Source organism: Chelonoidis abingdonii, chromosome 19, assembly GCF_003597395.2.
Source record: "Chelonoidis abingdonii isolate Lonesome George chromosome 19, CheloAbing_2.0, whole genome shotgun sequence".
Taxonomy (NCBI): domain Eukaryota; kingdom Metazoa; phylum Chordata; order Testudines; family Testudinidae; genus Chelonoidis; species Chelonoidis abingdonii.
The window spans coordinates 28,511,238-28,529,643 of NC_133787.1; the positions used below are offsets into that span (position 1 = coordinate 28,511,238).

The 18,406-nt window shown below is 37.1% G+C and overlaps 1 protein-coding gene across 1 annotated transcript in view; it reads left to right on the plus strand.

The window, feature by feature from the left end:
* Nucleotides 1–18,406, plus strand: part of CDH8 (cadherin 8) — a 220,103-nt gene that overhangs the window by 123,050 nt on the left and 78,647 nt on the right. The window contains exons 5-7 of the mRNA XM_032768108.2: nucleotides 3,213–3,380; nucleotides 8,094–8,281; nucleotides 10,746–10,999. Coding sequence (XP_032623999.1) covers nucleotides 3,213–3,380; nucleotides 8,094–8,281; nucleotides 10,746–10,999 — 610 coding nt within the window. The remainder of the gene's footprint in view (nucleotides 1–3,212; nucleotides 3,381–8,093; nucleotides 8,282–10,745; nucleotides 11,000–18,406) is intronic.

The following is an 18,406-nucleotide window of genomic DNA, read 5'->3' on the forward strand; positions in this document are numbered from 1 at the left end:
AATAGGACTTTTTGCCAGAGTAACAAGGACAATTTATGTTCCCTGTTGATAGGTTGCTGCTGGTTCTAGCAGTAAAAAGAGCAGTTACAATATGAGTACATAATGCTGCAGGGTTATTTTTCTAACACTTATGAGGAAAGATTAGATTTTATTAACCATTTCCTAATCTCATTTACTGCAGGTGGTTAGCATTGCCATCAGAGAGATGGACGTGAGTTGAAAAACAGAGATAAGAATTCAGATCCCGCCTTTTTGATTTGCAAGGTTTAGGAACTAGGAATGGATCTGATACAGAATTTAGGGGCTGTCCATCAATTACATATACAGTTTTTGATGATTTTCAGGACCCACACACCCCTTATAACACCGTAACACTAAAACAAACATGCAGTATTAAGAACCCACTCACTGCCTAACGTATTATATAATTTAGGACTGCTCCATATCAACATAGGGCAAAATTCTGATTATATTATATTAAGAAAACCCACACTATTTTAGAATAATAGTCCACAACAGAATTGGGTAGGAAACAGCTTTATCATATTGTCAGAGATTTTGAGATGTTTTCCCAAATGGTCACAAAAAAGTCTAAATCTCAAATTTTCATGAACCAGGAATCCTGGGGGGGAAATGGATTGGGTCAATGGAAATGTTTTGTTTTGATAATTTCAAAATGTTTCATTTTTCATATTTGTAATCTTTTTAGTATAAACTAACACAAATCTGAAACACAACTCATTTAAAAAAAAAACTTTTTTTGTTTCCAAAATATCAAAACATCCAATCTTGACAATTATCATTTATTTTATTTTATTTTTTCATCAGGAGAGTCATCTAAACAGATCCTTTCCCTGAACTATTTCAATTTTGACTAAATATTTAGTTAGAAATTCACAATTAGCTCTTGACAACACTATAGCTTATAATACTTCTGCAATGATCTATGTGATTACTGCAGGGTAGTGTATTCGTTATTTATAAGAATGCCTCCTCCTCCTCCATCATTATGGTTTTGGGTTAGCCATATATTCAGCCATAAAACTTAGCTTTGGGTTTGAATTCCAGCCACCACTAAAGTTCAAGGATAATTGAATTCAGAGTTCTGAATCAGGCCCCTCTCTGGGATAGATAGGGGGCAAAAATTCAGAGCTGGTATAAACAGATGCAATCCATTGATGTTGGCAGAGTTCATAGATTCCAAGGCCAGATCATCTAGTCTGACCTCCTGTATAACACAAGCCATAGAACTTCCCCCCCAAAAAACTTCTAGAACAGATCTTTTAGCAAAACGTCCAGTCTTGACTAACTGCATCCTTCTATTTCAAATTTGGTCCATAATATTTACTGTAAATATCTGGATACATATAATACTGGAGACTCAGCCTTCCTGCTGCCCTCCAAGAACAGAGTATCTTTTTCCCAGAGCTCATTCTTATTAATGGAAATCAGCCTTCATGTCACAGCAGGAGGCATTTGAAGGCTCCGGGATTGTACTATTCCCAATAGGTAAATCATCCAATGATTTTGTTTTAAAGAAATCTCGATTATCAGATAACACAACCCAAGCAATTCTTAGATTAGTACATAATAGAAATATTTTGTTAAAGGATAATGAAAACAGATGTGTGATCTGTCATTTGACTCTATTTTTATGCCATCTGTTATAATTGCTGCCCTTTTAAAACAAAAATGAATCCTGAGCTCTTACTGAGTTAGTGTAAGTGTTTCCACCTAAGCAGTATCCTCCAGCTGAGAGCTCTGGAAATATGGGTCCTTAGAAAAAGACATTCTTTCCTATGCCTGATAAGAGTCCTACAGCATCATGGTTTAAAAAGACCATTGCTCTGGTGGATTAGATTTCCCTTGGCACTCTTACGCTTCACTTACTACTAAGACGATTCAGTAACTTGAACTCCTTGCTCTCTTTTCACAGACAAATGATTTCACTAAAAAGTATGATTCAAAACCAGAATTAATGGGGCATGGAGGAATCTTCCCAGAGAAACTACTTTATACTGTATTTTGATTTAACGTTTATAGAGGCTCCCGTGATAGGGGTTCTTTTTGTTATGGTAGACATGGCTGATTTGCTACTGCATATCCGATGTTGTTTTTCCGATCCTAAGTATAGTGAATGCTGTGAATAAGGCAGTGATTTAAGGGTGGTGATGTGGCTAATTATTATTTTTTTAATGATGCCTGTTCTATATGATTGTAAGTTGTGAATTTCAAGGCATAGCATGATATTGCAGCTGTTGTGAGCATGATCTTAGCCTTTAATTTTGTGTAGATTTATATTTTTCCCATTGCAGGTCCCAATACAGCAATGAGAACCATGTAGGCACCAGGATTTAATGGGACTTTATGTGGAATGAGGGACTGGGGGAGGAGTCTACCTACATGGATCTCCTTGAAAGATAGGATTTTTAGTTTGGCCATTAACCACATTGTTTTCAGAGTTCCAAATCACACTTTTGAGACTCACAAAGCTGTTTCACTTCATCAAAACCCTTTTAGACATAGGAAACCAATCTTGCCCTACACTTGCAATAGGAGCTCTGCCTGAGCAATGACTACATGAATGACTGCTGGTTTGGGCCCTGTATTGGAGATATTTCTCAAAGATAGTCTGTAGCTCAAACAGAAGTTATGGGTTTGATGCAGGAATTACAGCGGGAGGTTCCATCGCCTGGTGCTGTGCATGAAGTCAGAATAAAAAATCGCCCTTTTAGCTTTGAAATCTATGAAATTGTTGGACTATGGAGTTCTGAATAAAAAGCTCTGTTTGCCCTATGTAACTTGCTCTTATTTGTGAAGTTAATGGAAGAACTTCTGTTGACCTCAGTGGGGAAAGAATCTAAGTTTATGTCAGAAAGTAAGTTGTAGAAATGAAAATACATCAGAGGTTTGATTGATTTTGCTCTGCTGGTTTGTAATTTCATTGCATTTTTAATGAGATAAAAGGCAGAAGACCTCTCACACACTTTTCTGGATATCTGCAAGTTCTTTCCACTCTATTATCAACAAGAGCCAAATTCAACTGGACAGATAAGAGTACTCTTTTTATACTGATATTTGCCTAAATAGAAATAACATGAAAAAGTTTCTCTGTTCTTAACCATGTATTTTTTCTTTCCTTTTCTTTATTGTAAATTGGGTATGAATCTAATCATCCTCATGATTCCCTCCCCCTTCTTTTTCCTCCCCAGCTATAATTAAAACTGCCCTCCCTAACATGGACAGGGAAGCCAAAGAAGAATACTTTGTGGTCATCCAAGCAAAGGACATGGGTGGACATATGGGCGGACTGTCTGGAACCACAACAGTGACAATTACACTCACTGATGTTAATGACAACCCTCCCAAATTTGCACAGAGTAAGTGTGCATGTTCTCCTGACTATGTAGTGCACCTCTTTGTATTTTAACATTATATTGCATTTGCTAATGGCAGAAATGTAGCAAGGGCTATATAAAATATCCTGGATTACTGACTGACTAAGAGCTTTTGGAAAGTGAGGGCTAGTCTACACTCGGGGAGGGGATCGATCTAAGATACGCAACTTCAGCTACGTGAATAACGTAGCTGAAGTTGAAGTATCTTAGATCAAATTACCTACCGTCCTCACGGTGCAGGATCGACGTCCGCGGCTCCCCCTCTCGACTCCGCTACTGCCACTTGCTCCGATGGAGTTCTGGAGTTGACAGAAGCGCATTCGGGGATCGATATATCGTGTCTAGATGAGACGCGATATATCGATCCCTGAGAAATTGATTGCTACCCGCCGATACGGTGGATAGTGAAGACATAGCCAGAGTTGTGCCCATATACATTGATGAGCAAACACACATACATGCAAAAGGAGGTGGGGGGGAATGTTTACTGTGTTGTTGTTTCTAAGGTTCTAGTTACTTTTAAATGCAATCCTGTCTTAGGTGAAGGTAGGTACAGTAATACTAGTTTTAAAAGACATACATAGTTGATAAAAGAAATAAAGGTTTTACTGAGTATGAGAGGAGAAAATATATATATATTTTAAAATTATGAGTCTAGTTAATTGTTGACCTTTAATTCAAAATCCATATTTACTGCTATGGTTCGAATGCATGTCTTGTTAGGTTAGATTAAAATGATTTAGCACCCTGCTGAGCTTCTCTACAGTGCTTTGTAATCTGTTTCAAAGTTTAAAAAAAGGAACATAACTGGTTTGATTTTATTTGGAATAGTGTATTTTATGTCATGATAGAATATATTCCTCTAATCTTACCTAATCATCCAGGCTATTTTTCTGAGGGGTTAAGTGGTGGGCAGTTAGGCCTGGGAAATATTTTAATGTTGACATTGGGTCATCTATACTTCTCTACATATGCGATTTTAAAGCAAATTATTTGTGTATCCAAGGTGAAATTCATCCCATCAAGACGGAGATACCTATGTACCATTTTAAGTGTCGCTTTCCACTTTTGTGAGAATTTAAATAGTATCTTATGCCAGACCCCTACACAGAGTTAATGTAAGCCCTAGAGTTTAGGATAGACACATATAAGTGGAGGGAGATGAAAAAAATATAATAAAATAAGTAAGCAGCTATAAGGGGTTACTTCTGAACAAAGTTATTTTAATGCCTAATTTCACTGAGGTTTATAAGTGCTAAGTACTGAATGCACAATCTTTTTTTTTCTTATTTCTCTTGTTATATTATATGATGAATTCCCTGAGTTTCTTACTTCACATCACATTGTGTCACCTTGTGCATCAGTGTTATACAATGTAAGGTGACATGCCCCTTAACAATGCAAACATCTATAGATGAAGCTAATATATAAGCTGTATCACCATAATGCAGAGACATTTATTTTGTATATGTGCAATGTACAGTAGTTCTAAATCTGTAACTATAGGGCTACTTTGGCCAGATACCTAGCCTTTGTACTTACATCAGAATTAGTCATACCTTTGTCAAAGGGCTTTAATGCCAATATGAAATTATCTAATAGTGTCTGTCTAGGACCTAGGAAACAGACGAGCAGATTAGAAAATCATTACAAAGCTGATACTAATTGTCTGTCTTGTTGGGAGTCTCAGCCTGGAGATCAAGGACTGAATGGATATGGAGACTAAGGGCTTGTCTACACTTACTGAGGGATTGACGCGTGGCGATTGATGCATTGGCAGTCAATTTAGCGGGTCTTCTCAAGACCCGCTAAATTGACCTCAGATCACTCTTCCATTGATTCCTGTACTCCTCCTGAATGAGAAGCGCAAGGGGAGTTGACCAGAGAGCGTCTCCTGTCGACATAGCATAGTGTGGACCCTGCAGTAAGTAGATCTAAGTACATTGATTTCAGCTACATTATTCACGTAGCTGAAGTTGTGTAACTTATATCGATCTCCCCCCATAGAGTAGACAAGACCTAAGTTGTACTTTTACCCTACAAACTCCTCACAAGTATCTCCATGTGGTCTCTCCAGCTTTGGATTTTGAAATACATTGACAGGGCAGTATGAGGAAGCCTGCACCACCACTCCATGTAATGTACCGGCTAGGTGGACAATTAATGTGGACTAACACTTTTTCAGATCTAAACATAAATACAGACTGGGTTGTAAAGTCCAGCACTTTTCATCTGTGCAAAAATTCATATTTAGACATTTCTTTTTTATTTATATAAAGCAATAAAAGAAAAAGAAACCCCTTATAAAGAGGATGCACATTGTTAAATATTGTATCTAGATACTATTGTCAACATGGCCTTTGAGAACTGAATATTCATAGCCAGGTTGGCTACTATTGCAGATTAGTCATGGCTCTAATCTTATACAATCATTGTTCAATTCTTTGACACTTGTTAGGACACCTTTGTTAAAGCACAGTTTGCATTTGTCTGGTAAGCCAAAATAAGAAAGGATCATGCTTACAATGGAGCCTTACCAGAATGAAATGGAAATTCATAAGATGTAATACATGCTGTTTTCACAATAAATTGTAATGAACCCAGTGTGTTTTATCGGTTTCTTGTTTCCAGGCAGGACACAAATATATGTTTATGGTTAGATTTGAAAGAGTCTCCTGGGTTTTAGAAATGAAAAAGATGAACTTTCAGTACTTCTGTGCTCTCTTGGAAATCATTTTAGAGGCATTTTATAAAACATTGAAGTTTTTAACCCAACAGTTTACCATAAGATTATATTCAGAAGAACAGCTCACTGCTGTGAAAAGTTAGAAAGCTTTAAAATAAGCTTAGAATGGACTGCTAGTCACAGTCTGAACTATGATGTCATGGCAGACCTCTTCATAAGTCTCAGGGACTATTTTTATCCATTAGTCAAAACAACATGGAAAAATAAATGTTAATTCTGTATATCTTCTTTGTAAATCAGAGAAAAAATACCTCCTTAAAGAATTTCAATCAACTGTGTAGAGAGACAAACCATGATGTGTGGACAGCGGTATAAATCATGAATACATAATTTAGTCTCTGGAGGAAACTGATTGCTATGGCTGCTCATTGTTTCTGAGCTTTTATGTGTTTGAGGATTCTCAATAATCTCCAAATTATGTCTTCAACCTGGGAAACATTAAAGAAAAAATAAATTATAGATTAAACTGCTGTTACTTTCCTGCCCCATATAAATGTCAATTTTATACTGTAAACAGAGTGACACAAATGTTAATGACATCAAAAGAGAAGAGTTTGTTTAAAGTGAACAGGAAAAAAATTGAGAAGGAATCCAGTTAATTTTAGGGCAGATTATATATATGCTTTTTGATATCCAATGTATATATTTCTGTATTTTGTATATTTGCCTTTTTTCTTACTCAGTTTTGAATGTTGTCAGTGTAGTTAATACATTAATTAGTTACACTAGCAATCTTTTCATCAGCAAATCATGGTTTCAGAAAACAAAAAGCAGCATATTAGTCTAAAAATTACACACTGTGGTGGAGCAAACTTTCATTGAGCGGATATGAAAAGAACAAGTCTAGATCCTCTACCACAGGATGTTTGTAACATACTTGTCTGCAAACTTGAATTCTTTCAACTCACAAACAGTCCTGAAGGTGACATGCTCAGCCCTTACCTGTAGCTACAACGTGTAGAGATTATTAAGAAGCTGCAATAATTAGGCCATCTGTAGAGGATTTCAGAAAGCAGAGGCTGTGCATGCTTTGTATGCATCCGCTGGCCTCAGGGTCTTTGCTAAAGCCAAGAAGATATTTCATCAAAATAGGTGTTTTGATTCTCTTCTTAACAAACTAGTAATCTGAGGGATAAAACATGGAATTTCAGTAAAAACAGACTTTGCATCTCCTTTAAATAAATCCTATTTGAATATAAAGGTGTCTGAAGTACCGTAACTGATTAAAATAAGAAATAAAATACAATTATTGAATTTTCACATAATGCAGGGCACATATAGGGCTTTCCTTTGGGATTAAGTCATCCCTTGGCAAAATTGTAAAGATGGTAATCCCTCATTATGAAGTAGGTATTATTTCCTTTGAAACATGAGTTGGGGGACATTTCCTGACTCTCTCCTAATTAGTGAGTTTTCTACCTCACAGAAGAAAATATACAGACCAATTAGATTCTGACCAGAAAGTAGTAGAAGGTAAAGTTTATGGTCAAGAGAGCAGTGAAGATTTTAAGTCACAAGAGACATCTTTAATGTATCTGATAAGTTTGCTGCAGGGCACAAGCTGAAGTTTAGTAATTGGATTTTATCAAAAATGGTCTACAAGTCTGTAAATACAAAGGTAAGTTCAAAAGTGCCTTGCAGTAAATTACACATTGCATCTTTCTGTGCTGAAAATAGCTTAATATTTTATGTTTGGCAACACTGAACATCCCCGCAGGCAGGAGATGGGATAATATAGTAAGTGAAAAGAAGAACATTCACATCAAGTCAATAGAGCATTCCCCTGTATGGAGCACATTATACAGTTTTAAGTAAATAATTTGTTTAAATGTGGTTTGTATTGGTTGCACATCTCAAGCATTTACTTTGGGGAAACAGAGATGAATAAAGAGCATGAAAGGGAATCTCGAATCAGGCTTAACGTTTAGTCTTTTCCTCTTGTTTGTAAGGTCTGTATCACTTCTCAGTAATGGAAGACATTGCTCTTGGGGAGCCAATAGGAAGGGTTAAAGCAAATGACCTGGATGTTGGAGAAAATGCTAAATCATCCTATGACATCATTGAAGGAGATGGAATGGATATATTTGAAATCACATCAGATATTCAGACTCAGGATGGTATTATTAGACTGAGAAAGGTAAATGACAACTGTGTAAAATTAACTTTCATCTATGTACAATTATTCAGTTTCACAGTTGGTCAAATAATTTGTTATGGTATTTGGCCAGCTGTTTGGTTAGTTGAATCCTGATCAGTTAATATATAATTTATGAGTATTTATTGAGTAATAAAGTATCTGTAATCCAGAGGGACCAAATTCTGCCACCTCTATTCATGGAGAACACCACTTTACTCCATGAGTAGTGATCTAAGTGGACCTACTCGTGGCATAAGGAAGTACTCAGCATGAGTAAGGGTGGCAAATTCAGGCCCAAGCTAAAGCTTCAGGTCCACTACTCCTTTTTGTGTGTGTCTTTACTGCATGTGTGTATACAACATGGAGGGTTGTGTACTTGCCTCTCTGAAGAGGCACCCATCTAGCCATGTACATACAGAAAACATCTGAGGTGAAATCCTGGTCCCACTGAAATCAATGGCAAAACTCATGTCTTTTAGAAACCTGGCTCTAAATATGACTATAAATTATAACATTATAAAAGTATCATGAAAGTATTTGAATTCCATGCCTACCATAAAGCACTCTAATAGTCTTTTGTAATTAAACAAATATAATAAATTTCCATAGGATGTTCTAGCTGGAAAATAAGAATCCAATATGAATAGATAGTTAACATTCAACTTTGTGACTGTTATTAAATTAAAAAGGTCAGAATGAAAATGGTTTAATATACTTTTACAGTGCAGACCTGTTCATAAGAAATATGTAAAGAAAAGAGAAACTATGTATGCATCTGTGCTTTAGATTCTCTTTTCCACAGGTTAAAGACATGATACAGGCTCCTATACTCTGTTAATTATTGTATGCTGTGGGCCTACTTTACAGAGTAAAGCAATTAGCCTTTTGCCCCATTTCCCTCACCAGTTATTTCATAATTGAGCCTCTAACATACTGTTGTTTTGCATAATCATCCTGACAGCAATAACCACTTTTGTTCTCCGTAGCAGAAAATGTATGTAAGGAGACATTTGCCAAAGGTATGGGGTTTTCTTTCTTTTCTTCTTTTATTTCTGCTCGTCCCCCTGCAGTTTTAAATTCATTCAAGTTTAGACAATGTAGAGTAAATTTTGAATATGGTACTCTGGGGACTAGGCGTGACATATTCTATGGGATGCTGTCATTACCATGAAGAATCTGAAATTGCTAAAAATGATACAGAAGGTGTGATTGGCAAATTGTGAATATGCTGATCTACAATCACCTATTCATAAGTACAAAAGCTTAGTAATTTCTGAGTAGACAGAGAAGCAAGTGCTTGTCATGTTTACTAGAAATTGTTGAGAAAGAGCAAAGTCCAATTAGAGCTGGATTCATATCTAAAAATCAACACAATTTTTCAAAGTAAGAATATATATTTAAAGCTTTCAGAGAGTTCGTGAAAGAGTTTTGTAATGCCTGAATGTGTTCTTGTTTGCATTTGCATTGCAGATTTGAGACTTCTCTGTCCTTTTCATTTTTCCACTGAACATTGTAATGCAAATCTTTCAGAGCTTAACAAATTTGCGTTTTTGAAATTTGAATCATTCTGAGACATGAGAATTATATTGTGAATATACTGACGCAGATGTGCATGAAACTGCAGATCTGAATCGTAGATGATCATCAATTCTCACATTTGAAGATATCATAGACTTGTTTTTTACTATATGACTCATTCCTTTACATCAATAACATTTTTTTCCAAATCTTACATTTTGATGTACAGCAATAAAATATCAAAAACAATGGCAATGATGGTGAAGTTACACTGGTGGATTAGCATAATTGGCTCCATGTTTATCTGTCTGAAATTAAAGAAGAATACAGCAATATAAACTGCAGTAGTTATAAGAAATTCCTGAGAGATATCTGCCTCATTTATCACTATAAATACTGATGCAAAGAGTTATTTGAGGTGTACTAATATAAAAATACTTTTTATATGATTATCTCTAAATTACTCTGCATAATACCTCTTCTGCCTAAAGAACCATAATTGCTAGTTCTTTACATTTTTCATGCTGTTCTAAAAAATAATAATATATTTATTCCACGTGGAGCTTGTAGAAGATTTCTCCTTATCTCCAACTAACACTGATTAAATGCATGCACATCAGGTAATCATCAGTAAAATTTTATCGTGAATCTAATGTGAAATTATGATCGTGCAATTCATGAGAGAGAATATATCATTGTGAATTTCTAGTGAAATAATGCAGAAGAAAAAAAGACGAGGGACTGCTTTCACTGAGGCTAAATACTAAACATATCAATAAATGCCCAGATAATTTGCAGGTTGGATTTCAGGGAATGGGAAGTGATTGTATGAAAACTCAGTGAATGTACTTAAATGCATGTTACTTTCATCCATCAGCATTATATTTATTTGTTCTGGCTTCTCTGGTCATTAGTGCAAGTCATTTATCTTTGTCATTCTTAACAGCCCCTGGACTTTGAGACCAAAAAATCCTGTACTCTGAAGGTAGAAGCAGCCAATGTTCATATTGATCCTCGCTTCATCAGTGGAGGACCATTCAAGGATACAGCAACAGTAAAAATTGTAGTGGAGGATGCTGATGAACCACCAGTCTTTTCATCACCTACTTATCTACTGGAAGTTCATGAAAATGCTGCTATTAACTCTGTGATTGGTCAGGTGACCGCTCATGACCCTGATGTGTCTTCTAGTCCTATAAGGTAGTGCTGCTTTAAAGTTACCATTAAAGAAGCTGCTGTCAGAATTCTAAGTACATTGTTAGTGCAATAGATGATAAGAGTGGAGAGCAGTTTGTTCTCACTCTCCGTGTTACATTTTTGAGAAAGCATTGTCTTTCTGTGTTTCACTTGAAAAACATCTTTGCTGTGTTAGATGTCACACTTCTAATCAAATAATTTTCATAATTAAAAAACATAAGCCAGTTTTGTTTCTTTCCCAATTCAGTTGTCTTGTCCAACAATGGGAATTAAATGGATATAAGACATATAGGGATATAAGAAATCTGAGTGCAACATTTTACATATTAATGTTTATTTCACTTACTGTGTTCAGTTTGAAATAATCTTCCAGATTCCTTGTTAACAATTCTGAGTACAAGGCAATTCCACATAATTGGCTGTAATACTGGAAATATTTCTTTTATAGTCTGGACTGAATTTCTTAAACCGAACTCATCTGTGATTTAATGCCAATGAAAAGAACAGTGTTTGCACCAGGGAAGAATTTTGCTTCTTTTTTTTTTTTTCATTTATATTTTGTCTCTCTTTGATCTGACCCAAATTAGATAAAATCCACTATTAAGGTTTTATGCAAATTAAGATTATTTCTGTCTGATTTTTATTCACACACGTCTTTTCCCTTTGCTAATCTCTTATGTGATAACATCAGACAGTTCCAAAAGAACACTTTGTTTGCTGTGTGAAGGAATTCTGGGCCCAATGCCGAACACTTTGCTCAGGAAAAACTCCTTTTAAAGTCAATAAAAGTCTTATCAAAATAGACTGCAGAGTCAGCCCCACAGTGAGGGTATATTTTGAAAGAATAGGTAAAGTTGAAGCCATATGACTTCTGATAATATTATCCACCACCCCTCCTTTCTGCCCTCATGATGTGTAAGTTATACCCATTCTGCACATATAAGGATGACAAAATAATGCTAATTACATTATTTTACCGCTTGCACTCATTTTCTGACCACTATTGTTTACATCATTTAAACAATGTGGCCAAGGACACAGTTTTACCATATCACACAATGAGCCATAGGTCCCACACTAAGTTTGACTAGCTTACAGTAACAGGAAATTATTGTTTCCTCAGCAGAATCAGAAAAGTTAACTCCTATAGGACTGGTTTGTTTGGAAGATTACCATTAGTGGAGAGCCTTTCACCTCTAGGCCATCAATTAAAATCTAGTTAAGTTTAGTAAGTTTAGTGACCAAAGATTGTTAACATCTAATAACTGTTCAGGTTCTTTTGTGAAATTAATGGATGATTACAGCCTAGTTCCTAATGGGCACATCCAAAATAGTGTTAATTGGCACCCTTTTTTGTCCTTCTCAACAGAGGGACTCTGAGAAGTGCTGATCGAGTCAATTAAAAATTACTGACATATCTTTATTTTGAACAGCACAGTATATTTTCTCAGGATTAAAAAAATAGCAGAAAAAAAAGGGAAGAAAAAATACACACATCTTGATCTGCCTGATGTCAGGCCCCATGGGTCTTCAGCCCTAATTCTGTGGATTCATCACCCTCCAATCCTCCATCTGGCAGCTCACAGACAGCAGCTAGGACTAAGGTCCATGAAGCCTAACTGGGACACATGATCCACCTCTACACTCTGATTGGGAGAGCTCCACGGGTCCTGATGGGGCTGCAGCTCCTATTTAAGCCAAAGGAGGAAATGGGAAATTGTCTGTACAAGTGGGATTCATCCTGCCATTGGCCACTGGTGTTTACATTTCTGCCTTCTGAGCCTGACCTGCTGGTATCCTGACTTGGCCTGACACTTGATAACTGATTCTTGATCCCTGCCCTCTGGTTTCTCCCGATTCTGATCTCCTGGTGTTCCAACCCAGCCTGATTCCTGATAATTGGCTTCTGGACCATCAGCCCATGCCTAATGCTAACCCTAGACGAGGATGCCCATGCCCCAGCCCTGACATCCGAACCACTTCCTTGCTTAATTCCCCTCTGGATATATAACATAGTTAACTCTTCCCTTTCTTTACCTTATGTGCACATGGTACATCTCTCATGATGTTCTCCAAAATCTTATACAAACTGAGTGGCAGAACCAGATAATACTATTTCTTGATCAAATTATATAGAAACCACATATACCCTTGATATAAGAAAAGACAGAACTGAGCTTATTAAAATGAGAAATGACAAATTCTTTAGTGTAAATTCAATTTTTTTTCTTTAAAAAAATAAATACACTAAATTATCGGACTAATTTAGAAAAAAAAGTTGGCATCTTTCCACAGTATTTTCTTGTTAACTAAATGAGAAAAGTACAAAGTATAATTTTCTGCATTTTCACGCTTATCCTTGGCATACAACCGGTTAATTCTGGCACTAGCTAGTATAGTATTAGTTGGTTCCAGATAGGCCTGGTGAATTTAAATATATATTTTATCTCTTGGACAAGTTATTTTAAAAAATAAAAGAAGATCATGAGATTTTGCATCTCTACGATAGCACTATTGTATACTAGAGCTGGCATAAAATTGAAAATTTGTGGAAGATTTTAAGATTTCAAGATTTGTTTTTTGTCACTATTTGGAACAAAACCCACACATTTTAAAATAATCTGAAAGAAAATTTAAAAAATAAGAATAAATCATTTTGAGTGAAAAAATATTTTGTTTTGATTTTGATATTTCAAAAATTGTATAGTACACATTTTTCTTAAATGGAAACAAAGCTGATCTGAAAGGAAAAATCAAAACATTTTATTCCAAAAATAACAAAATATGATGTTTTTCCATTTATTTTCTCCCAAATAATATTTCAGGGAGATTAATGTGATTTTGTGAATCACTCTGTTTTAATTCTTGCTCTCTCTGGTCACTTCAGCTGAGATGCAGAGATCATCATCTAAATCAGTTGATCTCAAACTTTTCCGGCTCAGTACCCATTTGTAAATGTTTATGGCCTGTCACAACCCAGTAAATAGTCTAGCATGGAGCATGTGGCAGACTAGGCATTTTAGCACCAGGGACAAGCAAGCATATTTCTTCCCCTACCAGAGGTGACATGCAGAGGGGACATGTGGGGCCACAAGCTCCCCCACTAACCCAGACAGTCTGGGTGGCCCACTGATGTGAGTCAGGGGGTGCAGTGGCACTCCCACCCTGAGACCTGCCCATGTCTTTGTGCCCTGGATGGCTGCTCCCCTGCGACCCTGGAGGGGTTGTGTCCTGCCTAGTTTTCACTCCACAGTGGTGGCTTCTGCAGTTCCTGTGCTGTGGGTCTGTCAGGGCTTGGCTCTTGGCTCTGGATTTGTAGTCCTGCTAAACTTTGGCCCCACCCACCCAACTGGACCAAATTTGTGAGTGGGGTTGTGACCTGGCTCATGGGGTTGCAGAGCCACTCAGTGGAATTTGGCCACCTGGACTCACAGGTGCCGACTTTCCAAAGTGCCTGGGGTTGCTCAGCCCCCAGCTGTGCCCCAAATGCTGCCCCCACTCCACCCCTTCCCCCAAGGCCCTACCCCCACACGCCCCTTCCCACCCCATTCTGCCTCCACCATGTCTCTTCCCTCCACCACTCCACCCCGCCTTTCTGTGCCCCTCCCCTCAGTGTGCCACATTATTGCTGCTCCCCCGCACTCCTCCAACCTCCTGCATGCTGCAAAACAGCAGATTGCAGTGAGCAGGAGGTACAGGGAGCGTGGGGGAGGTGCTGATTGGTGGGGCCCCACCAGCAGGCAAGAGGAGAGGGGGGTAGGAGGGGTTCTGTTAGGGAAGTTGCTAGTGAGTGCTCAGCATCCATCATTTTTCCCCATGGGTACTCCAGCCCTGGAGCACTCATGGAGTCAGTGCCTATGCCTGGACTCCCATCATCTAGGCTAGACTAAACTTGAATGGCACTGGGACCCCAAAGGTTGCAGTGCCTGGAGAAGGCGGGTGAGCCCAACCAGCCCCGAGGGATAGGAGCCACAGGAACTGCCACATGACCCATTGAAACAGTCTGCTGACCCAATTTGGGTACTGACCCACGGTTTGAGAAAACCTGGTCTAAAGGGTGGCAGAGGGTGTCTTACTTCACTTCATAGCCTCTCAGTTTGGTCCCAGTCTGCTTATGAGTGATAGTTTGTTAGGAAGGGTAATAACCTATAGCAAACAGGTTGCTCAATCCTGAATCCTGCAATCTTCATACCAGGAAGGGCAATAACCTATAGCAAACAGGTTGCTCAATCCTGAATCCTGCAATCTTCATACCAGGAAAACTCCCATTTAAATTCAAAGGGAGTTGTGCCAGGACAGGCTGAAGGATGAGACTTTGTGTGTATGTGTAATGTGGCCGTTCTCTCACTACCTCTGTCTGGCTGTAGGTCTGGGAATGGAGGAATACTAGTGCTCTGTGAAGTAGGGAAGAAGTTATGTAAGATCCAGCTGTTGATTCTTTCTTAATTATCTGTTAGGGTATTCCCTTGCATATGATTTATTTGTTGATATCAATTCCATATAGAAAAATATATGGCCAAGCAAAATTATTTTCTTTGTGCATCTCGTAGGATGTCTGCATCTCATAATCCAGTGTTATTTTTTATAAGGATCAATTCTGCTTCTTTTCTCTACATTTACAATTTCTCTGTTCGAAATTATTTAAGTCACTGGTTCACTTTTAAACTTTGCTGTTGTAATATAGTCACAAATTTGAACAGACTTTTTTCAAACATGTGCTAATCAGACAGTTACCAAATTCGATTAAAACTTTCATAAATGTGTAGTTTATAGTTCTAGACTCTGTCTAGAGAAATTCTTAATCACAATGAGTAGAAACTTTCTGTAAGGAGTTCCACTACTGAACTTCAGTAAAGGTAGTCAAACTGCTCTGTAGTGGTTCAATGTATCAGATCAGCATCTTTTATCATTCTAAGTTCCTCTTCAAATCTGTTCTGACTTATTCCAGTGCTGCTCATTTCATATTTCTGTTATTTTATTGCCTTGGCCAAGTCTTGGTCCAAGTGCATAGCAAAAAGCACGTGTAATAATTTGTGCTTTCTCTACACTCTCTGCGCTCCTATAAATTCAGAGATGATCACTGCCCTTCAGTCTCTCTCTTTGAGAGAAGTAAGCTTTATTGTGGAAGTTTTCCCTCAAATTCATACTGAAGAGACTTCATCTTTGTCAGCCAAGGATCATTTTCTTAATTTACAGCAGGCCTTAAAATCCTTAATACAATATTTTTTGCCTTCCTAAGGTACAGCTGTTTATCTCAGTCACCAAGTAACATGCCCTCTTTGCCTGGCATCACTGAGATAGGGTGATTTATAGCATCAATATTGTGATTCAGATCTCAGCAGGATCAGGAAAGTAGAATTTTCAACAATGAAGGTTGCATTCTGCTCTCATTTACCTTGATGTAAATCAAGAATAACTCATATTAAGTCAGTGGAGATGCATCAAGGTAAATCTAGTGAGAGCAATCAGAATCAAGCCCAGAGTCTTTAGCTAAAGGAATGTATGATCACACCACCTATTTTTTTCCTGCACAGTTTAATAAACTAACAACAACAAAAAAAGTCCAAATAACCTGTGGTGTTACTATGGCAATTTCAAAGGATATTGTTTTCTGAGATATTCTTTTCCATTTTTATAGAAATGTACATTTTATGTATTGTGTATATATTTGACAATGCATCCCCATTAAAAAGAGCTATAATATTATTATCATGAAAAGATAGCTTCATATATGCCATTAGTCTCCCCAAGTTTATGGCACTGCAGATTTTATATTTTTTACTTTGTAGAAGATATTTCTTAATTTATAGTCAAGAGGGGATTTTTGCCTCTCGGCAACCTTGTAAACCCATGTAACTTGAGTTAAGTAATGTTTTATTTTTAATGCATTTTTTGCATTCCGAATAAATATTGTTAGGATTAAAATCACTACAATAAACTCACTGATGTTAAATCCCCAGTTATAGAACTTTAAAAATATATATATACTGTTAGTACAGAACCAAGAATGGAATTATAATACAGAGCTGGCCTCAGACAAATGGAATGTTGTTCATTCTTATTCAAGCCAATAGGAACTTGGTGTGCTCAGCTCACCTGAAAATCATGTTACTTAGAGGTCCGAATATGAATGTAGATGCCTTGCCTTAAGCAGTCATTTATGAAAATTTGGCCGTGGATCCTTCTTTGCTATTCTTTTTAGCTACTGTATTTCTGCACACAGCTAATAACACCTTGAAGATGGAATAAATCAAGTCTAAAATGTCTTTTGGGCCAAAGAGACATTTTAAATTTCAGTCCATTCATTGTTGTTCAAGCTAGCGATATTATGGCCGACATTAGATTTTCCTAGAGCCATATTTGTACAGCAGAGCTTGCCCAATAAACATCTCCAGTGAACTAAAACTTTTAAAATGGGCAATATATTTAATAAATTTACCCACAACATAGTAAGATGGAAACACTTATCTACTTCTAAATATGAACAAAGGATTTACTATTCAAATACTGGAAAAATTGTTGTAACAATGAGATTTAAAATTCAATTACTAGAGCTAGGTAGGTCAGTCTGATGGTTCAAGATTTTTCCTGGTGTATTCTGTTGACATCAGTGGAGTTACACCAGGAATGAGTTCAGGTTAATCAAGTTTTGTTTAATCCTACATCAGTTCCCAGTGTATGTCATCATGACAAAGAAAGGCTCTGGAACCTGAACTTTGTTGGAGGTTGATGATGATGCATGAGGAGGAATAGAATAAGCTGGTATCTTAATAACTGTCTTTCGACCATAGTGAAATATGTTAGTTTTTCATCAGTGAACTAAGCAGATATAGTGCAGAGTGTTAGTAAGAAGCAGACGTGTAACAGGACACTGCCATTTTGAGTCACTCTCCAGACCATAACCACAATATAAAGTGTGTAATCCACTCTGACACTCCATCCTAGCTCACTCCATTATGCCTAGGTATAACGCAGAACAGATGCAGAACCATCAGTGCATGCTTTTATTCTCTATAATACCTAGACACAAAAGCATTACAGTCTCTTACATAAATCCACAGTTCAGATTCAGTAAAACCCCCTGAAGCCAGTGACTGTTGTACCATATCAGTAGTTTGTGATAAATTCTTTTTGTACCTCACCCATCAAAAAAAATTGGAAGGCTTAATTTTCCGGATAAGTTTCTTTTTACAAGTAATACATTAATAAAACAACTCTATGAAAATGAATCTATATAAAAGCTTTCTTGTGCCGAGCCCTAAATCATCATTCTGCTTAATGCACTGTTGGAGCAATCTACTGCAGCTCTTTATTGTTAGTCAAGGTTGCTATGTTTAGGCTGCATGATTTACCTGTATATTCTCATTTGCAAGCTCTGACTAGCTGTCAGATCAAAGCTGTTTTGTTAGA